At 31.8% G+C, this 24,898-nt stretch overlaps 4 protein-coding genes across 6 annotated transcripts; 1 reads left to right on the forward strand and 3 right to left on the reverse strand.

Moving 5' to 3' along the window:
* Positions 1 to 559: 559 nt before the first annotated feature.
* LOC106352572 (silicon efflux transporter LSI2) lies at positions 560 to 5,145 on the forward strand. 3 transcript variants are annotated; one of them, XM_048742020.1, is made up of 7 exons: positions 573 to 706; positions 831 to 2,115; positions 2,206 to 2,458; positions 4,083 to 4,213; positions 4,286 to 4,545; positions 4,676 to 4,807; positions 4,889 to 5,143. In XM_048742020.1, the coding sequence occupies exons 2-7, from the start codon at positions 864 to 866 to the stop codon at positions 5,081 to 5,083; spliced, it is 2,223 nt and encodes a 740-aa protein (XP_048597977.1). In that variant the 5' UTR covers positions 573 to 706; positions 831 to 863; the 3' UTR covers positions 5,084 to 5,143. The 3 variants fall into 3 exon arrangements, with proteins under 3 accessions (XP_013647651.2, XP_048597977.1, XP_048597978.1); XM_048742021.1 differs by lacking the exon at positions 573 to 706 and having other exon boundaries at positions 732 to 2,115; positions 4,889 to 5,145; XM_013792197.3 differs by lacking the exons at positions 4,083 to 4,213; positions 4,286 to 4,545; positions 4,676 to 4,807; positions 4,889 to 5,143 and having other exon boundaries at positions 560 to 706; positions 2,206 to 2,614.
* Positions 5,146 to 5,973: 828 nt separating this feature from the next.
* On the reverse strand, positions 5,974 to 7,738 carry LOC106381837 (soluble inorganic pyrophosphatase 1). Its single transcript, XM_013821779.3, has 9 exons — positions 7,614 to 7,738; positions 7,249 to 7,354; positions 7,145 to 7,173; positions 6,996 to 7,061; positions 6,793 to 6,900; positions 6,649 to 6,714; positions 6,451 to 6,571; positions 6,286 to 6,367; positions 5,974 to 6,188 (listed from the first exon to the last, which is right to left on the reverse strand). The coding sequence occupies exons 2-9, from the start codon at positions 7,352 to 7,354 to the stop codon at positions 6,146 to 6,148; spliced, it is 621 nt and encodes a 206-aa protein (XP_013677233.1). The 5' UTR covers positions 7,614 to 7,738; the 3' UTR covers positions 5,974 to 6,145.
* A 4,194-nt stretch (positions 7,739 to 11,932) lies between these two features.
* LOC125578663 (WAT1-related protein At1g01070-like) lies at positions 11,933 to 14,796 on the reverse strand. Its single transcript, XM_048742022.1, has 6 exons — positions 14,526 to 14,796; positions 14,132 to 14,194; positions 13,821 to 13,937; positions 12,837 to 13,239; positions 12,317 to 12,468; positions 11,933 to 12,227 (listed from the first exon to the last, which is right to left on the reverse strand). The coding sequence occupies exons 1-6, from the start codon at positions 14,726 to 14,728 to the stop codon at positions 12,080 to 12,082; spliced, it is 1,086 nt and encodes a 361-aa protein (XP_048597979.1). The 5' UTR covers positions 14,729 to 14,796; the 3' UTR covers positions 11,933 to 12,079.
* Positions 14,797 to 20,273: 5,477 nt separating this feature from the next.
* On the reverse strand, positions 20,274 to 24,102 carry LOC106352565 (WAT1-related protein At1g11460). Its single transcript, XM_048742023.1, has 6 exons — positions 23,818 to 24,102; positions 23,668 to 23,730; positions 23,172 to 23,288; positions 21,724 to 22,126; positions 20,716 to 20,867; positions 20,274 to 20,612 (listed from the first exon to the last, which is right to left on the reverse strand). The coding sequence occupies exons 1-6, from the start codon at positions 24,021 to 24,023 to the stop codon at positions 20,447 to 20,449; spliced, it is 1,107 nt and encodes a 368-aa protein (XP_048597980.1). The 5' UTR covers positions 24,024 to 24,102; the 3' UTR covers positions 20,274 to 20,446.
* Positions 24,103 to 24,898: the final 796 nt, after the last annotated feature.

Genomic DNA, 24,898 nt, shown 5'->3' on the forward strand with positions numbered 1-24,898 from the left:
TTTTTAGACGGAGGGTAACATATGTTAACGAAATTAAAGTTGAGGGTTTATTTCACAGGATTTTTAGTTGGGGGTTTTATTTACGATTCATCTTTAGTTGAGGGGTTTAATTACTAAAAACCCTAATAAAAAAAATAACTTTATATTAGGGGGTTGATACCTTCTCTTTAAAAATTCAACTAATTACAGTAATCGTGATAATTGACTCGTTAACACGACGATTTGGTTGTCATGTTATGTAGATTGAATAGAAAAACACTTCATTACTTTGTTTTCCAATGTACAGTTCTTGAGATCAATGATAAATCATTTTGAACTTCTGTATAATGAAAAGAGATTTTGTCTTTTGATTGAATCAACATCGAGTTAAATTAATTTTTTTTTTTTAAATTGGGCAATAAATTAATAATTTTTTTAAAAAGTAACTTTTGTATAAGGGGTTGATACATTCATTTAAAATATTCAACTAATTACAGTGTCGTGATAGTTGACTCGTTAACACGACGATTTGGTTGTCATCTTGTGGACTGAATAATAATAAAAAACATTTTACTAATGCAAAGACGAGTCAAAACATTGTTAAACTTCTTGAAAACTGGTGAACAAAGAAGATCTGGAACAGAGAACCCAAGAGAGAAAAAGCTTTTTGGGTTTCAAAAAGCAAACTGAAAAGAGCTGACTTTCTTTAATGTCTTAACTATAAAAGGTAACTCCTGTTCCTCTCTGTTTAATTTATCTCTCACACAACGCTTCTACTTGTCTGTAAACTATTCCCATGGAAGAAGTTGTTTCATTACCCAAATCAATTTGACTCGTAAAATTGATTGCAGAGACGATTGTTCCCTAATCGCAATTGTTTTAGCATGGCAATGGCGCCTGTAGTGAAGCTGGTCCTAGGCTCAATAGCCTTCGCAATATTCTGGATACTAGCGGTCTTCCCGTCCGTACCATTCCTCCCAATCGGTCGAACCGCCGGTTCCCTCTTCGGGGCCATGCTCATGGTCATCTTCCAAGTCATCACCCCCGACCAAGCCTACGCCGCCATCGACCTCCCCATCCTCGGCCTCCTCTTCGGAACCATGGTCGTGAGCATCTACCTCGAGAGAGCCGACATGTTCAAGTACTTGGGCACGCTGCTCTCTTGGAGAAGCAGAGGACCCAAGGACTTGCTCTGCCGCGTGTGCCTCGTCTCCGCTGTTTCCAGCGCTCTTTTCACTAACGACACTTGTTGTGTGGTCTTAACCGAGTTCGTGTTGAAGATCGCTAGGCAGAAGAATCTTCCTCCTCACCCGTTTCTCCTCGCTTTGGCCACGAGTGCTAATATAGGCTCCTCCGCTACTCCTATTGGGAACCCGCAGAATCTTGTTATTGCTGTTCAGAGCAAGATCTCGTTCTGGGAGTTTCTTCGTGGAGTGTTTCCCGCGATGATCGTTGGGATTACTGTTAATGCTGTGATGCTTCTCGCTATGTACTGGCGGATATTGTCTGATCATAAAGAAGAGGAAGAGAATGAAGTTTCTGAAGGTGTTGTTGCTGTTGAGGAAGAAGATGTTACGTCCCATCGATTCTCTCCAGCTACGTTACCTCATCTAAGCTCTTTCAGATCGGAAGAAACTAACGGGAGAACGGATCCTGAGACGCTCAGGAACAGAGGGGCTTCCTCTGGTGAGAGCAGTGCGTCTAGAGACCACCAAGCTGACACTGAGTCGCAAGGAGAGAGCTATCCTACAACCATCAACAGCAATGTGTTGTTGTTTCAAACCAAGAGATGGAGACGGGTTTTGTGGAAATCAAGTGTTTATTTAATCACGCTTGGGATGCTGATCTCTCTGCTTATGGGTTTGAACATGTCTTGGACTGCGATCACCGCGGCGTTAGCTCTTGTTGTTCTTGATTTTAAAGACGCGAGGCCTTCTCTTGAGAAGGTGTCGTATTCGCTTTTGATCTTCTTCTGTGGGATGTTTATAACCGTGGATGGATTCAACAAAACTGGTATCCCTACGGCTCTGTGGGATCTCATGGAGCCGTATGCGAATATCGATGAAGCTAAAGGAACCGCGGTGCTAGCACTTGTGATTCTTGTCCTATCCAATGTAGCCTCCAATGTACCAACAGGTGTGTCATCAAACATGTTTTTTTTGTGTGTGTGTTTATTATATCTCTAGATAGAAAAAAATCATTTTAGTTGTTAAATTGTGTGTGCAGTGTTATTGTTGGGAGCAAGAGTAGCGGCATCAGCGGCGGCAGGGGAGGAGGAGAAGAAGGCGTGGTTGTTGCTGGCGTGGGTTAGTACGGTGGCTGGAAACTTGACGTTGCTTGGTTCAGCAGCTAACTTGATAGTGTGTGAGCAAGCTCGTAGAGCAGTGAGCCATGGATACACTCTCACTTTCACTAAACACTTGAAGTTTGGTTTACCTTCAACGCTCATCGTTACGGCCATTGGTCTCTACCTTATCAAGTAATCGACAACTCACTCTTTACATGCTTTGTTTTTTTCTTTACACACTTTTTGTAAGTCAATTATGCATAGAATCTATATTTGTATCTTTGAAAATAAAATGAACAAATAGTTATCGTAATTATGAGTGATGAATGAATGGTACACTACATACTATTTTTCACGTTTGAAAATGAGCTTCTAATAATTTCAATATTCATATCAAATTCTCATGTTTTTTTTTCACTTTTTGGATAGTGAGTTAACTGTAGAATATTAACATAATAATAAATATAACTAGCTCTAGAAAAATATAACTAGCTAGCAAAAGTCACTAACCGAAAAAAGACAGATGATTATATGATCATTAGTAAACTAAAAGGTTCTACCACATAAAAGCTTTGGTAGAATCTCTGTTGAGGTCTAAAAGTTTTGTACCAATACATTGGTGTGAAATGAAATTTGATGTTGAGCCAAAAAAAAAGTAAACCAAAAGGCGATTCCTCACTAATTTTCAGATTTACAATATTTATTTAGTTCTTTTAAAGGTAATTCCTGACTTACTCAAGGTATGGACCAATTAAGAAAAAAAGATCGGATTAAAAGTTTTTGAGAAAAAAAAGTCATATTACATTTTCGAGTTAAAATATGTCTTTAGGGGTATAAAAGCTTATGTTTGTGAGGCAAACAGGATAATCTGATTTGTCTTATAAAACGAGTGCAACGTATACTCAGTGACGTACATCTTTTTTTTTGGGTTGGATTAACGCAACCTCAGTTTTCATTTAAGTTATATAGTTAATTTATCTAGATAAAGACATGACAAAAGATGTATCAAGATAGCAACGTGTGAAGAGAAATTCTTAGAGCCATGATTAACTCCGGGTTTTAACTGAAATTTTAATCTTTGTTTAAGAAACGGTTATTAGCTTTTAACTAAAAAAACCTAAAAATCGTCTTTTAAATAAAAGATATAAAAAATGTTTTTTTAGTTGAAAAATGCAAAAAAAAATTATAAAATTATGAGTCAAGAATCTCAAATAAGAGACCGGAATTAATCAATGTCCTAAAGATTTTTCCTCGGATCGGTTCACTCTCTTTCTTTATTTTCTTTTTCTATAATCTGTAGAAACTGCTTAAAACTTTGCGTTAGCGACGTTTACGATCAAGTATATTCCTTTGGGCTAGTTGATGGATTAACGACGTTTACGATCAAAACGTTGTTCGCCATCATCCATGTGACCCCGTTGTGTGGTCAACGTTAAAATCTCTTTGATTGTTTATTAATTTAATTCTACTGAAATTTTGATATTTCCTCGCAAGTATCGCCAAGCGTGGGTGTTTTGGTTTGTGAGAGAATGTTTCTAGTTAACGTGGTGGTAGTCACAGATTAAAATATACTAACAAATACGTTTCCAAAACTCACCAACCACTTTATAATCCAACGAACCGAGATTTTTGTTTTAAGAGAAAGGCGTTGGTTAAACTCTCTCTCTATGTCTTTTGAATTTTAATATTGCCCCGCAAGAATTGGCACGTGTGGGACCGGAACTCCCCCGTTGTCCTATAAATACAGACTAGACCTTCTTCCTTTTCTCCAACGATTCAAAGGAAGCAAAATGGGGAATAATATGGTGGGCTTCAGGTTTCGTCCGACGGACGAGGAGCTCGTGGAACATTACCTCCGTCCGAAAAATAACGGCGGCGGTTCCACCACGAGCAGCCAAATCATTAACACTGTCAATATCTGCAACCTTGATCCTTGGGAATTGCCTCGTAAGTCCTGTCTCTATCATCATCGTCTAGCTAAGTTGTAGTTTTCTCATATCTCAGTTTGTTATATCTCAGCGCTGTCGAGGATGGCGTCGAGTGATCAGGTTTGGTATTTCTTCGGACGCAAGGAAAGCAGATACAACAGAGGTGAGCGACAGAAGAGGAAAACCAAGTCTGGTTTTTGGAAGAAAACCGGTAAGACCTTGCCTATCACGCGAAAGAGCGGTAACCACGAAACCATCGGTGAGAAAAGGGTTTTGATGTTTTACACGAACGGTTCCAGATCCAACTGGGTTATGCACGAGTATCGCGCTTCTTGCCTCTCTCCTAATGACGTACATGTTCTACTCTCCCTTTTTCTTTTTGTTATTACTCTGTTTTTGCTATCACTCTGTTTTTGTCATTGCTCTGTTTTTATTGTTTGTGTAAAATATTAATTGATTATGATGAATTGGTGTTTGACAGAGCGGTGCATATACAATCTGCAAAGTACAGTTTAAGGGTGAAGCGAGTGAGATCTCTTCTTCCTCCGTTGTCGACCATGTTGTGCACACTCACTCTTTACCCTCTCCTATGAACAATCCTGTAGGATCTGAGGTGGGTTAATCTCTCTTTCACTTCTTCCTAACCATATTCTTTTTTATGCGCACTCATTTGTGTTGTTTTTAGGGATTACAGAGTCCAAGTCAGTTTAGTGGTAATCAGCAAGCAATGCAGTTTGATGCTGAAACTGAGATGGATTTCGAAGATTTGTTAAACTATGATTTGAATAGCTTGCTTGATTCTGACGGTGATGAACAGAGTAAGCCTGCTTCCATGCCAAGTCAACTACCAGTGTCTTCATTGGTCATATATAGCAGTGATGATGATTAGTGATTCTGTAACACGATTTTACTATGTCCCTTGATCAACAAGAAAGGAGCTGTTTTTTTGTATTACATGATAGATTAAGTTTAAGAAAATTCACCAATGTTCGGTTACATGTTTCTGTATAAGTTATGTCTAGCCTTGTTTTGTTACATGTATGTATTCATAAGATATATATATATATATATATATATATATAAATGAAAAGAAAAGGAGAGTTTGTGATAAGAATTGGTTAGAGAAGACACAGTTGTATCAATTCAACACAAGAAACAAAAAAATGTCAAAATTCCCTTTGAAGTTCGAAAATGACAGGTTCTACAAAAGCAAACAAGATTAGTAGTATCAAATAAAAAAAGGTACATAGATGTACTACTTTTCAAGAGTCTCTTAAAGTCCACATCATATATATGTGGTTGTTCATGTTGTTAACTATTATTTTACTTTCCCTCTTTTTAGATTTTAGATTTTTTATATGTACACAAGTAATTGAAATAAAATACATATATTTACTACTTTTCAAGAGCCTCTTAAAGTCCATATCATTCATATATGTGGCTGTTCATCTTGATTCCTAATTCCAAATCCCATTGGACTAATGTTAACTATTATTTTACTCCCTCTTTAGATTTTTGTATATGTACACTAATAATTGAACAACAAAAAACTGTTTATTCTTACCAGAGAGTATCGACTGTTGAATGAACAATGACTTACGCATCCTCGGCCCATTATCAATGTTGCTTGACCAATAATGTACCGCTGATTTAGTAATACTGGGTTATGTTAAGATTAAGATGGACCGTTTATGAAAGACCCAAATAACAAGTGGATGATTATTCATGAAAAAGTGGATGAGTATTTTCTTTATATCCATGAATGAAATGCTTAACGAGGGGTGTTGGTGAACGTTTCAATCGTAATGAGTTCAGAAGAACAAATGATAGATCCAAAGTCTTACAAGAAAAAACAGAGAAAGTATGAATTAAGATAAAAAGCTGTTTCTTATCATCATTGAAAGAAACAGAAACCAAGATGTTGCAGGAAACGTTCTGAGGAGATGAAGCTTCAACGTCTCAGGGTATGGAGAATGTACTCAGCATAAAGGTCCCTGTAATCGAAAATCAAAATCCAATGAGTAGTTGCTTTAATAATGTTAACAACTTGAAAAGCTGTAAGAAAGGTTGGTACTAGATGGAGAGACTTACATAGAGTACTGGATAGCTTCAATAGCATTCTCAGATGGCAGAAAATCATTGACTGCAACTTCCTTGTTCTCGTTCTTCTTGTCTATTGAGAGAGACATACGTTAAATGGAAAACTTTTAGCACTTACTGAGAAATCGAATAAAAAGTGAACAATAAAAAGGATACAGTCTTCAAAGAAACGACGGATCTCAGAGAGACGGTGAGGAGGAAGTTCTTTGATGTCAGTGTAATGCTTGTACTCAGGATCATCAACACAGACTGCTATAATCTTGTCATCTTTCTCGCCCTGAATTAAAGAAACAAACAAGAATCACTTATAAAGCAAAGCTCAATGATTAGCCAATGACCCTATTGGAATATTACCTGGTCAATCATAGGCATTAATCCAATAGCACGAGCACGAAGAAAACAACCAGGAAGGACAGGTTCCTACACAAATTTTGTTAAAAAATTGGAGTGAGAGATGTAAAAAAAAACAGTTTGGTGGCAAATATGAAAGATTGATACCTGCATGATGACTAAAACATCAATAGGGTCATTGTCTTCACATAGTGTGCGAGGTACGAAACCATAGTTGTGAGGGTAAACGACTGATGAGTAGAGAATACGATCAACCTGAGATTAAAAATCAAAATTTTGTAATTTATGAAGAAACCATTTACTAAGACAAAAACATCAACTTTGGAGCTTTATATAATAATAATAACAACCTTGATGAGTCCAGTCTTTTTGTCAAGTTCATATTTGACTTTGCTTCCCTTTGTGATCTCAACCACCTTAATCAATATTTCAGCAAAAGATAAGAATGATTCCAAGAAAGTGATTATTCAATAATAAACAAAAAGGTGTAGAAACTTACAACATTGAAAATCTGGGGAGCTCCAGGGCCTACCAAGAGAGATTCATGATTATACAGTAGTTGGAAAACACAAAATCAAAAAGGAAAGAGCTTTTAAAATGTACCAATCTCAAGATCATGCCAAGGATGAGCAGCAACGGATCGTCGGGACAAGGAAGAGAGGATCCTCTCGTTAAGACGAGGCGCAGGTCGCTGCTGCTCTTCACTCATCTGTCCAAAAAAAATCACATTTCTAAATCAATCAAAACTCGTTCGAAATTGATCGAATCGTACATCATCGTCATAATCGCTAACTAGTGCAGAGAGATGGAATCAATTGAAACCACCACGTATCTGCGGGACGAATCTGTTGGTTTTCTCTAAAAAACCCAATAGATGATTTGAGATTTGAAGCAAAACCCAGATGATTAATCATCGTAAAGCATCAAACTTTGAGATCTTAAGAATTAAAGGGAGAAAAAAAACAAACCTTTCGGAATCGAAAAGGGAGAAACTTTGGGAGAGAAGAAAATACGAGTGAAGCGCGTTGTTGGTGTGTAAAATGCAAAGGCAGCGTTTAAAAGGTTTATAAATCGAAACACTCTATAAAGAAATTTTTGTCAAAAGAAAACATTCTATAAAGAAAGAAATTGTATATTATAATGTCTTTATACTTTTACGACGTGGGTTGGGTTGGGTTGGGTTGGCGTAGACATGCAAGTTGCGACAATAATAATGTGTGTTTTATTAACGTGGGTTGTTATGGCTGGCCGTGCCTGAATTATCACAAATTCATGGAACATGATTAGTCCACTATGAACGAAAAACTATGTAATGTTTGTTATTCATATCAATGAAAGTATATTATTAGTTCATGAGCTCGTCTGAATGACGTTAATGTTTCATTAGAATGAACCAGATGGATGCATTCGCGAAGTCTTCTATATTCATCTTCTGTGAAACGTTTGAATCTTGCATAGCAGCAACAACTTCCTCCTTGTCACCATTTGTTTAATTTTGAATCAGCGTTTAGCTTGGTCACTCCACTCTCTTCTAAATCATCTGATCTGATGATGAAACCAGGTTTTGATCTTGAAGGAATATATATGTTTTGTTTCTCAAGCGGTACGTAGTTCATAATCATTTTTATCCATCGGTGGAGTTGGAACTGCAACGGTTGGTAAGGCAAGGCATGTGACTGGAGTAGGAACTAGGAAGAAGTCCACTGAAGAGTTGAACCATAAGTGTCTGTGTCCATATCGGAGAATGTAAATGCAACCCTGAGACTCTTGAGGTTAAAAAGAGTCTTATACTGACCCCGGGTAGAGGTCCTAGAGGTTACTTCATGTCCTTGTCCTACAGGGGCCAAGGAGGTTTTTTCTTTTTTGATTTGAATGGCTAAAAGAGTCCATGCAGTCCCATTATTTCATCCGACTTAAAGTGAAATACGGTACATTTGTGTCATACAGTGCTAGTTTGTTACTATAGAGTATAGACCTGTCTCATGGTTATAGAGAATGAAGCTCTCTCTAATCTAACTCTAGACAGTTTTATGATCTCGATTCGTTTCAGAGCAAATGAAAAAGTTAAAACAGTTATGTGCTATCCTTGTAACCAACCAACTCTACTTAGCAAGACTCCAAATCTCTAGTTGAAGCACTGAGTAATAAACAGAACCCATAAAAAAAAAATTTGTTCCACACAGAACATGGTCATCATTATCAACTAAATTCATTGATCGTCGTTATCTCACTACTACAGTACTACCAACCAGTTGTATCTTTACTTAAGATTCGAAAGGAACAGCTTATCTTTGTGCATGACTTCTGATCTGAACAGCAGTCTTTGTCCCAATATGTTCTGCATATTAAAGAATGAAAAAGGAATCTCACAATCAAGAGGAGATAAAGAAAAAAGAACAGCACAGAAGACAGATGTTAATTTTGTAAGACCTTGTATACGTTGCCAAGCTCTTCCATAAAGCCTCAAGGCTTCTAGAAACCTATCATGTTCATCCTTTGTCCATCGTTCCCGCTGCTTTGTAATAGTATATGGCTTTCTTGCCTATTCATCAAAACCAAATCTTCACTCACACAACAACAAAAAATCCAAAAATCTCAAACGAAAAACCTCAAAGCATCAATAATACCTTAGTTAATAATAACTCATCTCCAGATGTATTTGTATCCATCATAACCGCATCTTTACAGCTTTCCACTGCTTCAAACACTATCTACTATAATAAAGAAACCATCTTTGATCCCTCCAAACATCAAAGTATCAAAATTTTAAAGCCGTTGTGATTCTAAATGACCAGGACCGTGCGGGTTCAGTTTCTTCGGGTATTTTGGGTCGGCTAGTTTGGATTTCGGGTAGTTCAGGTTGGTCGAAATATGTGACCCCAAAAAGTTTGGTTCGGTTTTTGGTTTCAAAAAATTTTACTAAAATTTTCGGTTTTGCAGTTAGTTTGGTTAAATTTTTGGTTTAAATTGAATAAAATTTGATTTTTTTTTTGGTAATTTCAGTTTGGATTTTGGTTAGTTCGGTTATTTCGATTCAGATTTTGGTTAGTTCGGTTCGGAATTTTGGTTAAAATTGGTATTGTTTCAATTTTTTTTAGAAAACAGAACTTAACAATTACCGAACTGAAAACCGATTTTTTTGCTATCGAACTAACTTTTTTGTTCAGTTCGGTTAAAATTCTCAGCCCTAATCATCCTTTATATATTACTCCCTCTGTATCAAGTGGTTTTTAAAGTTTTTGAACATGGATTAAGAAAATACAAAATTTTATACAATTTACATTGGTTACATAAAAATATAATTAAAAGAAACTAGTTTAACCAAAAAGAAAAAAAAAACAGTATTTTGTAATTGATCACAAAATTCAAATGCTATTAAATTCTATATAGAATAGTGAGAACATCTGTTATTTTGAAAACAATTTTTTTTAAAACACCACTTAAAGTGATACGGAGGGAGTAATTGAGAAGCATTACAACATTTTTTTGTAGCCACGTGTCATCACTAGGATGATTCTTATAATTCCTAGAAAAATAGATTGGTCTATCTAACATATATTATAATTTTTATTAAACTAACAATCAAATTGATTAGTAGTGTACAAAAACACATTATTCATTCTTTACTTAAATAAAAGTTACGGATTAACCTAATATGATTAACATATATATGATAATTAATGATTATGAATAATAAAAATTTGATAAAAAAAATTGTATCCTCTCTCCTTTTTGTTTAATTTTATATTACTTAAAAATTAAAAAAACACATCAACTAACTAATAAAAATTTAGATTTTTTTTATATGTTATATTTTGAATTTTTAAAACGACTATAACCTATTAAAAATGTTAAAAGTTTCACACTGAAAATTTTGTGATAAATGGTTTAACTTTTTTTTTATAGCAAGATACAAGATCATAAAATCATAAAATCGTATGAATATGAAGTCTCATTTAATGGATATTCATATTAAATATATATATATATATATATCTATCTTTTTCGTTTAAATTAAACAATATACTATATAAAATATATAAATATGTTAATTTCAAAATTTGTATTGAAAAAGTATTGAGACCTTAATATTTTAATTTTGAAATTTGCATGAAAAAAATTTCACATTAGAAATTTTGTGATTGATGGTTTAATTTTTTTGTTGCAATAAATTTACAAATGTTAATAAAATTATATGAGTACAAAGTTTCAATAAATAAATATTTATATTAAAATATACTATATGTATATTTCAGTATCATTGAAATTTAGTTATATAACACAAAATAAATGAAATACCTTTTTGTTTTATTCACCAAAGAAAATTATTGTAAATAAAAAAAATGTGTTGTTTTGATTTATGTGTTTACTCTATTTATTTATATATATTATACGTAAATGAAGTGAAAATAATTTCTATGCATAATCTCATTCCGCGCATGGCAGAGATTTTAACCTAGTGATGATGTATTAATAAGTTGGTAGCTTTGATCCTCGGATTATATTAAAGCAAACCCAATAATCTATATTCCTATTTTCGATTTTATAGTTCCATTTATTACTGAGATACTTTTGAAGTTTTTTTCTAGGGCAGCAATACCTTTTGTGTTTTAAACAAGATGTGCCTGCTATTAATGCATTCCACCGGCTCATGCAGTGGTAAGCATAAACTTTTTCATTGTTTTTAGTAAGCAGAGGATTTATGCAGAAACATTAGCTACTTTTTAAAAAAAATGAAGTAATCGTGTCACTTAAAATGTGTCAAAATTCCACATTATATAAACGATATTTGAATCATTTTTTTTTTTGAATAAAGGCTTTCAAATTAAAAACATAAACTATTACATGATAAGACTATGAGTCTTATAGTTAGATAGAGTTTGCATGAAACAAGTTTCATGAATGATTTAATCCCGATCTATGAAACATCAAAGATAGAGACTAGAACAACCAACAAAATAATGAAAGACAATAACTAGTGATAAGAACCACGACCGCGACGGCCACGCTTTCCTCTCCCTCAAACCGTCTTCCATTCCATGTCTTGGAATTTGGTAGGAGGTTTTGTTTCCCTCCCACTTCTTGTCAAGCTGAGCGAGCTAGCTGGCTCTAACACAACTTCATCCATATCTCTTAACACTGTGAAACGAGAAAGACTCTCAAATGCACAAGGGTTAAACGTTGTGGTCAAGGGACCAACAACTAAAGTTTCACAAACCTCAGAGTTGATAATGTTGATATTTGAATCATACGGAAATTTAACCCGAAAAGAATTAATAACGAAGAAAAATAGATAAGCTGTCACATGATATATTATTAAATAATGATGAATATATATTTGACAACTCTTTACGTTGATGTCTGCAGTTTTAGACTTCAGATAAGGGTATTCTCTCATTATCTCTCCTTAAACATTTTTTTGACAATCCTCTCCTTAAACATTAGAACTATTATTTGAAATATTAGTATTTTGTTCTTCGTTATCCATCTGAGGAGGCAATGTAGTTGATGTTTCCGTTTCGTTGTTCTTACCCCACAAGAACACATAGAGACCCATTACTGCCACTACTGATCCAATTACACTGTAATAACAAAACTCCAAAAACTTTAGTTAGTGTTATGAGCATGTACCTACTTTACACATATATGAATACAAAACAAGTAAAAGTACCTGCCGAGGTATAAAGGAGTGTGTAAGATGAGGAAATCGAATAGAGTAGCTGAGATAAGACCGATTGGAGTAAACGTTGATGCGAAAACAGCTCCCAATTTCTTTATCCCCCATATTGTTGCTACCGTCGACATGGCTTGCCCTACTACTCCCTGTAATTAGTACGAACAACTCAAAGAAAAAGAAAGTTTCTAGACAAACTTTTGCAAACATTTTGACAAACATGTTATTATAAAACATATTTGTAAAATCAGTTGTTGTTAATGTATTATAACAGATGGGTACTATCTTTAGAAAATGACATTTACCCAATATGAGTAAATAAACGTAGAATGCAACAAATTTTAGTAGGTGGTTCGTTAAATTTAATTAATATTTAGAAACCTCATGGTTTTATATAAATGGCAAAGTAATATTAGATAAACCTCAAAATTTCCTATGCGTTTGCATAGTTACCTTGTAATTTATTAATTTATCTTTAAGTCCATTTTAGATTTATCTAAATATTATAATAACTTACAGCGTATACGACGACAATAATCACGAATCGATCATCGATAACCCAGTCTTTAACGTTTCTGCCCTTGTAAAGGCTCAATAGAGCACATTGGAACGCCGCAAAAACCGACATGAGACAGGTGCTCGAGTATTTACAAGGGTACTTAATGCTTAAAGTCCCTTGAAACAACATCCATAGAGACAGCAACGTGGTTCCTATGGTTAAGTAAAGACATCCAAGAAGCCAGTTATTGGTTTTGTCTTGATCATTGTTGTTGTGGTGAAGAGCCTCTCGGTGAGAGTGAGGGTTTGATATTTGAGGGCCTTTGTAGAATGTTAAGAACAAAGCCCCACTTATGCATATTAGAGTTCCCAGCACCTTCAATTTTCCTCCTTTGGTCTTTAGATTCTTTACTTTTTCAATCCTAAAAACGTGTTTATGTAAGTTTATATGATAAATGCCACATAACTTGTTAAGAATATGTCTCATATTATTTTATTTTTTACTTTACAAAAAAACGAACATAAACCTATGCAAAAGGATCGGGACAGTGTTTCTTTTTTTTTTTTTTTTTTTTTTTTTCGGGATAGTGTACTTGCGTTGTAGACAACAACAAAAAATTATATAAAAATAGTTGTTTACTTTTTAAAGCTAATGATAGATATTATATATATTACATTTGATTCAATGAATCGTGTTATTACTAGGTTCCGCATCCCTTTATCAAAGATTATAAAAATGCGACGTCTAGCCAAAAAGACCTTTTACCAGGAAAAGCTATATAAAGGAGCTCAAATGGATGTAGTTACGTATAAGTTTAGGTGATATAAGAAAGCTCTTTCTCAAAAAAAGAAGTTTAGGTAATATCAAAGAAATCATAATCAAATTGCACAAAATCAATTTAGCTAGAAGAATTTTTTTCAAATAAAATATTTTAATATATAGAGTTCAATAAATATGTTGCGTCAATACATACATAAAGAAGGCGGGTGGTTCAGTCAGTACCTGAAAACAAGGGCCAAAGCGAAAGTGACTGCAGGCAACATGCTTACCAAAGCACACGAAACAGTTGCTGACGTATACGATAGACCAAGCAAAAAGAAAAATTGCATCAAACTTGCCCTGCAATTTATAAACCCAAAAATAAAACTTAAATAACAATAACTGGGGCGCGTGATTAATATATTTTTACTTGAAAGAAAACATTCGAAACCGAAAATAATAATTAACGTATTATAATAAAAATAAGAATAATTTATAAATAGACGACACAAAATGTCAAGAATTAATTGAAATATAGATTTGAGAGGACAAACCCGAGCAGACCACTGAAGAAATGATCGATGAATAGCCTAAACGTTAGCTTCGGTCTTGTCTTCCTGTTTAACAATTAAACATAATTTTTAGAGAGAAAAAACTTCACTTAAGTGCACATAACATAATTAATTGGCTTTGCTTGAATGTTAAAAAAAAAGGCGAATTAAAGGAAAAGCGAATTCAAACAATCTTCAAATGTATCTGTCTCAAGAAAATGCTTTTTTCTCATAATAGAGATTTCATTATTGACTTACATTTGAAAAAATGTATTTTGTTATCAAAGAACAGTCTTTTTAGTGCGCTAATATCGTTTACAGCTCTATTTTTTTATGGGGGGAGGGTATGAACAGAATATCACATATACATAAATCGTGTTTCATAAAAGTTTCGAACCTGTCCAAGATATAGGCGAATGGAACTAGAATGAAAGCGGAAATAGCCATTCGATAAGCACCAATGACCATATGGTTCACACCAACATCAAGAGCTTTCTTCACAAGTGCATTCACTGAACCCATCGCTATGTTAGTTATCACCATTACTATAATCGGTGACCATTGCCCGATTACTTTCACGCTTTGCGTCTCTTCACTCATCTCTCTCTCTCTATATATATATATATGTCTATGTATGTGTGAGCTTGTGTGTGTTAGAGAGAGATAAGAGCCAATGTGCTTTTAGTTTGGTTAATCACAAACCTTCCCATATATATAAGGAAATGTTTATGCGTTGTCATTTTTCACATTGGACTTATTCTGGCGTTAACTTGAAAAGAAAAACAAGACAATTCCTAGCATATCTAAAATATCTAAAGCATTTTTTTAGTGAAAACTGTCTAAGCATGCATGTGTAGTTACTAGTTACACTATGTTCATCCACTCGCAACCAAAAACTTAAAGTTGTTACGTATATCGGTATCGGTATTCCCTGCGGAATTTCAAACGCTTTAATTCTTTTGATTACTATATTATTTAAGGAACTTGCATAGGCTCACGCATATGATTTTATATAGAGATTATAAAATTATGAATATTCGTTAATTTGGCGAACAATTTATTTACACGATATACGTTATCGGAGAAACATGTAATTTGGTTTTGTCACGTCTTGTTCGTGTCATCTACTGCAGATTTTGTACATTACTCTGAAACATTTCTCTTATCGGCATACAAATTCTTTTTTTGAAAGAATAATCGGCATAGTATATTTTAGGAAAAAACGTAGGTCGCGACTTGTAATTGGCTTGGATTTAGCGATGTGGGAAATAAACGAATCTCTACAATAGTATATTAAGGCAGAGAATGAGTTTTACTCAGATTTTAATGCAAAAAATGAAATACAAATTATACATTGTAAATCCACAGACTATATTCTAAATTTTAAACCTACAAACTATAATGTTCAAAGAGAACAAAATATGTCATATCTGGATATTGGTCATGGATTTGTTTTTTCTCTTGTGTTCACTGGTCATGGATTTATAGTCACCGATCTATATAGACCTTTTAACTCCTTTTTGTTGTTAAATAAATATACTTTAACTTTCTCTCGCGTCTTTTACTTATTTGTGTTTCAATTTGTTTTAGGTCTAAACAATTATTCGTTTCAATTTAGCATTATCGTTAATTAGGTGACTCACCCTTGTGTCTTCGGAGGTTGCCCCTGTCAAGTTTCTTTGTAGTTCTGTGTTTCGATCTTTTAGCGATTCTTCATCGGGTTGGAATGTTGGAAGCTGTAAGAACCATTATTTTTAAGTTTAAAGACGCCTATTTACTAATAGCTTGTGGTACCAGACTCTCTTTTTTTTTACATATACTGCTTTATAGATCTCGATGTTCAGTTTGTTTTTGAGTCTAGGTCTTTCTATGCTTTTGGTTTCAGATTTTTGTCACCATAAATTTTGTTGTTCAGCTTCAATTTCTTCATTCAGTTACTTGTTTTCACTATAATCTAAATAACAAATTCGAAAATCTAATATTAATCTTAACATTTTACAAAAAAAGAAGAAGAATATTTGAACTATATAGCGCACTTTGTCCAACAACTTCAATATATTTCATAAAAATAAAGGGAATCTTATATATTAAAACAAAAGTCACAACTTTGATTCATGTGTGATTTTTTTAAAAATGGACATAATGGACCTATTCATAGAAATATATATTATATTTTAGTTCAGACTAATAATAAATAGAATTTTTAAAATATTTTAATCATAATATCTTTTGATATCTTTTCATTTTAAATATAAATATATTTATTTTAAAATTCTAACAAATCTGTTTAAAAAGATTTTTACAAGATCTTCATTTTCGAAATTATATTTAAATATTTTTGCTAATTTCGAAATTAGTTTAAAATATTATTATACATTAATATATGAGAAAAAGACTAAGATAGCACCAAACCAAGTTTTTGTTCCCAAAGTAGCACTCAAGGTCCAAAGTCACAAATATAGGTTTCATTAAAGAGGTAATGTACACTTATACCCCTAGGGTTAATTAATCCAAACCTTAGAGTTTAGAGTTAAGGGGTGGGGTTTTGGAATTAGGGTTTAAAATTTTATAAATAATAAATAATAAAATAAAAAATAAAAATTTTAAAAACAGTTTCAAAAAGTATTTTTAAATTATAAAAAGAAACTCTGAAAAAAAATAAAAAAAAATTCAAAAAAAAAAGTTTCAAAAAAAAATTATAAAAATTTCGAATATGAAAACACATAATCTGAAACTATAAAAAAAAAATTCTTTTTTTATATTTTTTTATTTTTTTTTATTTTATTTATTTTTATTTATTTTTGTTTGTTTATTTAATTTCAAACCAAGGGTATTAGGGATATTTTACCCTTTAATGAATGTCATTTTTGTGACTTTCTCCTTCTAGTGCTATTTTTGAGACATAAACTTCAAAAGGTGCTATTATTGACAATTGCCCTTAATATATTCAGTTATATAAAATTAAAAATAAAAAAAATCTATAATATTTTATTTATTATATAATCATAATCAATCATATTAAAATAAAATTATTATATTGAGCTAAATATAATAAAATTGTATTAAATTTATATATTTATTTATTTTATTTTCGTAATTATAAAATATTTATGTCCAAAAATAAAATCTAATATGTTGGTAAGATGGGTTAAAATTATCAAACTATATAATACATGTATAAAAATTAACATGTATTTTTTTAAAGTTAATAATATAAAATCTTTGTACTACTTTAATCATAATATATTTTCATTTTAAATATAATATATATTTATATATTATATTTTAAAAATTCTAATAAATCTGTGTAAAAATATTAAACAATAACTTAATGTATTTTAAGTTATCGTTTAAAAATGAAAATAAATAAATTATATCCTATTTTATCTACTTTATAGTCATGATCATGTTAAAATATAATTATTATACTAAAATAAATATGATAAAATTATATTCAAGTGATAAATTAATAAATTTTATTTTCATAAATATAAATTATTTATTAAAATATAATATGATGATAGAATAGCTTAAAATTAACAAACTATATAATACATGTCTAAAAATTAACATATCTTAGACTTTTATATATACAATAATAAATTATCTAATATTGGTAAAAAGAAATCCAGTTTTGAAAGACGGGTCAAAATTTAGCATAAATTAAATACAAAATAATTTTTAAATATATTTTCTCATTAATATATTAATTTGCTTAATAACTAAGTGCAAATACAATAAGATAAATATATAATAAGAAGTGGTAAATACATACGGTTTAAACAATTAATTAATTATAACATGTAAATTATAAAATTATTGTATTTGAAATAGTTATATAAATATTTAAGTATATGATTAACATTAAAAATATATACCACTTATGTTCTAAAACAATAATTTATGTATAGAAAAGTGAAAACAAACACCCGTGCGGTTGCACGGATCAAAATCTAGTAATTAGTTAAAGTTGTTTCTATTTATAGTACTCCTCCTTTTTCTGTTAAAATGAGTCAGGATATGATACGTACTTAGTGTATTACCATAATAAATTTATCATTTATGTATCATATTATAAGGTCGGTTGGAAATTTATCATATTGTGAATCAGTTCTTGTTGCACAGTGCACACCGAGAATTTTGATGTAATTAACATATAATCTCTCCGCTTCATAAATATTGTTATTAGCTTTTATTTTGTTTCAAGAATGCTAAAAAGACTAGTAACTATTGTATACCCTAAACACACAAAATGAGAATTTTATGGTCACTAATCTTTAATATTTAATTAACACAAATGTCATAATCCTTTTTTTGCAACACGACTTTCATTAATGATTAAACATACAGACTACATTTTGAAGAAGAGATGATCCTAGCTCTACGAACATTACAATAAAGCAATACATCATAAAAGATAGATTTAGAGATTGTCAAAAAAAAAAGATGTAGAGCAACCTCTAAAATAAAATGACAGCGAATTCAGAGTAAAACTCGAATGCCTCGAAATAAAATTTATGGCGAAGCCGGAAAGTTGGAACTTAATCACTTTGGAATGTGACGTTAATAGCTGCCAATCCACACCTTGGGATATTGTTGACACGAGACCCTAAATTATTACATTTCTACCATATTTTTGAAACCTTTATATAAAGGATTTTGTTTGGCAACAACCAATACTCTTTCACTTATTTGATAAGAAAATATCTTAAAGTATCATTACAAGTCAATTTGATGAGTTTCAGTATTATTTGCAGCTTTCCACACTTTTCAAAATGTAAAATGCATTTCGGTTATATGTTTCTTTACAGAAATTATTTTATGTTTCTTTACATGCCCAACACTTTTATTTAAACGAGAAATCTAATTCAAAACCAGTTGAAAAAGAAATGACCATTTACTCCGAAATTTAAACAAAATAGAATTATTACGCCTCTCCGAATTAAGTCGGACGTAGTTCCTAACCTACGCAAGAACAAGTAAGCCAATTAAGCAGCTTTTTGCTCAAACCAGGATGTTGTGCCCACTAGATTGCTATAATACAACGAAATCCCTCTGTCCGATTCAATGGATGGGGCAGGATTAAGGAAATATATATCGGAAGAAGATGATTACCGGTAAATTAAATATGTATTTTTGTAAGTGTATTTCTAATGTAAAATTCTATTTTTTCTTCTAAAATAGAGTAAAAGTGAAAATAGAGTAAAACTGCTCTAACCTTACTCAATTTTTCACTTCATAATAGAGTGATGAACAAAAAAAAATAGATTATTCTATTTATGAAATAAATTTCATTATAAAATGAGATATTGAGTTAGGTTACAGTATTCATTACTCCATATTTACTTTTATTCAATTTTAGAAGAAAAAATGGAATAGAGATAGAAATGCCTTAGTTCGTCCCAAATGTTCATCTACCTCGGTGGTCCAGTGGGCTTTTTCGCGGCTTACTTTATGGACTTTCGTTTTATTTCGAATGTCTCAGCGACTCCAAACAAAACGTGCAAAGAAAAAAATACACAATGATCGCTGATGATCAGTTGCCCAAAAAATTAAAGCTGGGAAAGTTGTGGACTAAAAAAACTGTCAGTGCTTCATTACAAGGGATGATGCAATTTCTATCTTATTGATAGAAAAGGTGGCCTACTAAAGAATAATGGAATCATGTGATCCCAATAAAATTGATATATTGTTCTCTTTTAGTGTATATTATAGTATATGATTGGATTTGGGGGAATAGTTGTGGAAAGTCACTCTTGACTCCATCAGATATGATTTGCTCTTCCATATTCCCACTAGTTCATTTATATAAAATAGAATATCATACAAATATTATTTTAATTAAGAATTATATTATGGCCCCAACAAAAAATTGTTTCCGAGTGATGCGAAAAAGAATCAATACACAATCAACTTATACAAAGAAACAATGTAATTACCATTAGACGTGCATGTTTGATATATATGTTAAGTACCTCATATCTAAATTAATATGTGGCCTGTAGTAAAACACAGAAAAGGATCAATATACATTAATTACTAAATAATTTTAAGCTAGAGATTTATGAAACTTAATATTATATATATATTGAATCAAATAGCAAAGATACATTAACTCTCAACAATCCAAATATTTAGTTAGTGGATATACAAAATTAATAATTTGCATTGGACAAAATTTAGAACTATTGAGATGCTCATAGCGTATAAATTTATAATACAATTTTGTCACATTAATCTGAAACAATACAAACATAGTATAAAGAGAGTAAACGGAGGTACTTTATTATATCTCAAATCCTCTTCATTCAAACCATATTAAACGGATAACCTAGAGCCGTTATTGTTGGTGTTATTATCATTAGTATTGTATTTATCTTCGCTTTGGATCGGAGGACTCATTGTTGCTCCTGCTTTCATTTCTTTGTTCTTACCCCACAAGTACACGTAGAGACCCGTTACTACCACCACGGATCCAATTATACTGTAATCGAAGTAAGAAAGGCAAAATGTAACAATTAGAGTCTTATATATTATATAGCATGGACCTACATTCACATATATAAAACGAGGTAAAATGAAATTACCTGCCGAGGCACAAAGGAGTGTGTAAGATGAGGAAATCGAATAGAGTAGCTGAGATGAGCATAATGGGACTAAACGTTGATGCGAAAACGGCTCCCAATTTCTTAATCGACCATGTTGTTGCTACTGTCGACATCGCTTGCCCCACTATTCCCTATATTTACACATTTTAAATAATCAGGACCAAAAAAATAAAATAATAAATAAATAAAAAATCAGGGCCATATCTATATATTTAAATCCAAATCCAGTCAATTTTTCAAAAATATAAGTATTCCTTCTTTTTCATAAATTTGCATATATTTTTTTTTCTACATTCTAGACAAGTTTCAAATAAAGCGGCATTACTTCTTTTATGTAAGTTAACACTTTATTCTCATCATAATTAAAACCCAAAATATAAGAAGTAACCAATCAACGAAACAAAATGATACCAAAGAACATAGGCCTTTATTAAAAATAGAGTGGTTCAAAACATAATTGTAAAAATTGACTGCTAAGTGACTTGGCTTAGCTTTTGGCATTTATTCCAAAAATGCAAAAGAAAAAAAAAACACAGAGCTCATAATATTGTAACAGAACGTTTCATCCTCTAGAATCAAAAATAATATATATATAACAATTTTCCAATATATTTATTAGTTGTTACCTGGATAGTAAGAATCAAAAATAATATCACCAACTTAATGGTGTCTCGTTCACTTAAGAAAATATTTCGTGTTTTAATCGGCTGAGCAAATCGAAGATACATAGATTTCCAGCGAATGGATTACGTGCACCAGCTTAGTTGGGATTAAAATAATATACACGTCATTACAAAAATTCGAGGATTATATAGTAGAAGATGATAGTGTAAGACAAAAGGAAGTTTTATCTAAAAAATTCCATAATTTTAAAGCCTTGCAGACAAACACCATGGTTTATTATAAGTTCAAAAAAAAAAACACCATGGTTTATAAAAATTAATTTTAAATCCCAATTCAGGATATAGTAGGTATGACCTGACTTACCGCGTATGCAATGACGAAAATGACGAATCTATCATCAATGACCCAATCATTGACAGTTCTCCTTTTGTAGAGACTCAAGAGAGCACATTGGAATGAGCCGAACACGGACATGAGACAAATGCTCGTGTATTTGCAAGGGTACTTAATGTTTAAAGTCCCTTGGAAAAGCATCCACATAGAAAAAAACGAGGCTCCTATAGCAGCATAGAGACATCCAAGAAGCCAATTATTTGTCTTGCTTTGATGGTTGTTGTTGTTCTGAAGAGCCTCTGGGTGAGAGTGAAAGTGTGATATCTGAGGACCTTTGTAAAATGTTAATAACAACGCTCCACTGACGCATATGAATGTTCCCATCACTTTTAGCATTCCTGTTTCGCTCTTTAGATCTCTTACACTTTCCATTCTGAAATTGACACAAATTTAAAACAAAACATTTTACTGTATTTGATATGTCCCCATGCATTCTGATACGTTAGGTGTTTAATATATATCCTTAAAATTCATGCGCTGTTTTCTTGTTTTTTTTATAAACAACGCTGTTTTCTTGTTTATGCGTATTATATAACATTAGATATTACAACATTCTCTTGGTGATTGTTTTCCGAAAAGTAATTATATAATCAGTGGCGGATGTAGCATAATGTTATAACACATATAAAATATAAAACTCAAATTAAAATGTAAGTTTTAGTAGGAGGGAATAGCAAAAATTTGGGTATATTACAAAGAATTTGAAATTTTCAAGGGAGCAAGTATCATCCTCTTGGTTTATGTACGGAGCTAGCATATGATCATGCCGGTCAGATGACCCATGTGATTTTTAAAAATAAAAAAAATTTGCATGTATTTCCTATAGAAACATATGATGAACCGTGATTACCGACTCTTGTATCGTCCCTGTAAAAAATATTTCCCCCTCTGCCACTGTATATGTATATCTACCACAATTTGCATGAATAAAATAATTCTATGTGTATTAAATTTATTTAAATTTAACTGCATATAATATCTGTTTCAGAAAATCATTTGTTTTGTCTATATTACGTGATCATGGAAAATAATTATTTTTCAACAGATAATGGAAAACTATTTAAAACAATCAATTCTCAATTTTGTAAGATGAATAATTAATTAAAAAAAATCAACTTTACGTATATATAAGTCTATTTCTTGTCTTATTAGATCTACTATTCTCAATAATAGAATTTCATGAAATAAAATAATAGTAAAAAATACTTTTTCTTAATATCGAAATCGAATATAAATGGTTTTTTGTCAAACATGTCAATCTTTAAAATTCTGCATAAAGATATTTTAGTAAGTATTTCTGTATGATGAAATGAATATTTATCTAGTTTACACGATTATATTATATTATTATGGACTTCGTTAATGATATTTTATGATTGTTTAACCTAAACTTAGAATGAATGACGGTTCATTAGTACCTTAAAATAAGGGACAAAGCGAAGGTAATTGCAGGCATCATGCTCAGAAAAGCACCCGAAACAGTTGCTGACGTGTACGACAGACCAAGCATAAAGAAAAATTGTACCAAACTCGCCCTGTGGATAATCAAAAATATGTCAAAACAAAACAAAAATTAGAGCTTAGCTATATATCTGTTATTGCAAAAGTTGACAAAACAAAAAAAACTGCTACTGCAAAAATAAATACCAAGAAAATCTAAGAGCATTCACAACGGTAAAAAAAACTCAAACGAGTCTCTCAAAAATAAATAGAAAATGTGAGTTATTTACAAAATGATATGCGTATATTAGTTAAGTGGCAATTTATATGAAGAATTCTCTCTCTTTATCTTATTTTTTCTTTTAGTTATTATTTTTGTTGTGAAAAAATCTATTGAAAGACTACAGTTATGGATATGCTTTGACGATGAGAATCATATACTATAAGAACAAATAATTAAAAAGAGGGGCAAACCCAATCAAACCGCTGATGAAATGATCGATCAATAGCCTTAACGTTATCTTCGGTCTTGTTTTCCTTTAAATAGTAAAACATAAGATTTAGAAGAAAAAGTATTTAGTTAAATCACATATAAGTAAGTTGTTGGATCATCAAATATCGAACCTTTCCAAGAAATAAGCGAGAGGAGCCAAAATGAAAGCAGAAATAGCCAGACGATAAGCACCAATGACCATATGGTTAACACCACCATCAAGAGCCTTCTTCACAAGGGCATTTACTGAACCCGTCACTGTATTTGCTACCACAACTGCCATAGCCGGTGCCCATTTGTCTACTATTGATGATCTCTCTCCTCCAACGACATTCATTTCTCTTGCTGATTGCTTTCTCTCTATATGTATGTATGTATGTTAGAGAGTGATAAGACCCGATGTGCTTTGAGTTCACCACAAGGCTTCCCATATTTATAAGCAAAGTTTTTTAAACAATATTAAAGCTTTCACTTTGGACGACCAACTTTAAATTGTTCACTTTTTGCATACGTTATTCGTATTTCACCCGGCTTTTCAACGTCTTATTTTGAAGTATTTTAACGTATCATCAACTCGTAGTGTCCTGCAGGATTGTAAGGGAAATGTTTAATAAAAAAAAAGATTGTAAGGGAATTTATACCATAGATTTTGCAAGTACTAAGCAGACATTTAACTTGACAACTTAAAAATAATAATCAATGTTCCCACTCACATAACTAGCTTAAGAGCATAAATGGAAAAAATAACGCATCGATAACACCAATCATGTACTGGCTGATCATGTATTTGTTTCTTTCTTTTGCGTAAACCGCACATACATACAAATAGGTGTGTTTTCTTAAATAACGCACACATTTATATAATTTTCATTTTAACCATAAAAACAAAATGGATGGCAAAATAATCAATCAGACATTTTGGACTTTTAAACGAACACAAGACACGTATACCATACATGTATCTCAATTTTATTGTACAAAGAATTATTTCCTATAAAACTATTTTACAGACAAATTATTTCAGTAATAATTAGTAAACAGTACTATTATTATACGTGGTTGATCCCGTGTAAATCATATATGTTGACATTGCTGTTGTTGCATTACATTAGAAAATATATATTTTGTAATTATATATATATATATATAATTACATGTTTGTATGGAAGGCATATAATAATTTTTTTTTGTTTTTTTTTTAAACAATAGTTT

Source organism: Brassica napus, chromosome A9 (assembly GCF_020379485.1).
Source record: "Brassica napus cultivar Da-Ae chromosome A9, Da-Ae, whole genome shotgun sequence".
Taxonomy (NCBI): domain Eukaryota; kingdom Viridiplantae; phylum Streptophyta; class Magnoliopsida; order Brassicales; family Brassicaceae; genus Brassica; species Brassica napus.

What these genes read in the sequence shown, in the direction of transcription:
- LOC106381837 (XM_013821779.3), bottom strand. Translation starts at nt 7,354, where the DNA reads ATGAGTGAAGAGCAGCAGCGACCTGCGCCTCGTCTTAACGAGAGGATC. An exon ending in TTGGCATGATCTTGAGATTG is followed by an intron (nt 7,174 to 7,248) that starts GTACATTTTAAA and finishes CTCTCTTGGTAG; the next exon opens with GCCCTGGAGCTCCCCAGATT. An exon ending in CTCCCCAGATTTTCAATGTT is followed by an intron (nt 7,062 to 7,144) that starts GTAAGTTTCTAC and finishes ATATTGATTAAG; the next exon opens with GTGGTTGAGATCACAAAGGG.
- LOC125578663 (XM_048742022.1), bottom strand. Translation starts at nt 14,728, where the DNA reads ATGAGTGAAGAGACGCAAAGCGTGAAAGTAATCGGGCAATGGTCACCG. An exon ending in GCTTTGGCCCTTGTTTTCAG is followed by an intron (nt 13,240 to 13,820) that starts GTACTGACTGAA and finishes ACACGTTTTTAG; the next exon opens with GATTGAAAAAGTAAAGAATC. An exon ending in ACTCCTTTATACCTCGGCAG is followed by an intron (nt 12,228 to 12,316) that starts GTACTTTTACTT and finishes TTGTTATTACAG; the next exon opens with TGTAATTGGATCAGTAGTGG.
- LOC106352572 (XM_048742020.1), top strand. Translation starts at nt 864, where the DNA reads ATGGCAATGGCGCCTGTAGTGAAGCTGGTCCTAGGCTCAATAGCCTTC. An exon ending in TGATCCTTGGGAATTGCCTC is followed by an intron (nt 4,214 to 4,285) that starts GTAAGTCCTGTC and finishes GTTATATCTCAG; the next exon opens with CGCTGTCGAGGATGGCGTCG. An exon ending in CTTGCCTCTCTCCTAATGAC is followed by an intron (nt 4,546 to 4,675) that starts GTACATGTTCTA and finishes GGTGTTTGACAG; the next exon opens with AGCGGTGCATATACAATCTG.
- LOC106352565 (XM_048742023.1), bottom strand. Translation starts at nt 24,023, where the DNA reads ATGAATGTCGTTGGAGGAGAGAGATCATCAATAGTAGACAAATGGGCA. An exon ending in CTCGCTTATTTCTTGGAAAG is followed by an intron (nt 23,731 to 23,817) that starts GTTCGATATTTG and finishes TACTATTTAAAG; the next exon opens with GAAAACAAGACCGAAGATAA. An exon ending in GCTTTGTCCCTTATTTTAAG is followed by an intron (nt 22,127 to 23,171) that starts GTACTAATGAAC and finishes TGTCAATTTCAG; the next exon opens with AATGGAAAGTGTAAGAGATC.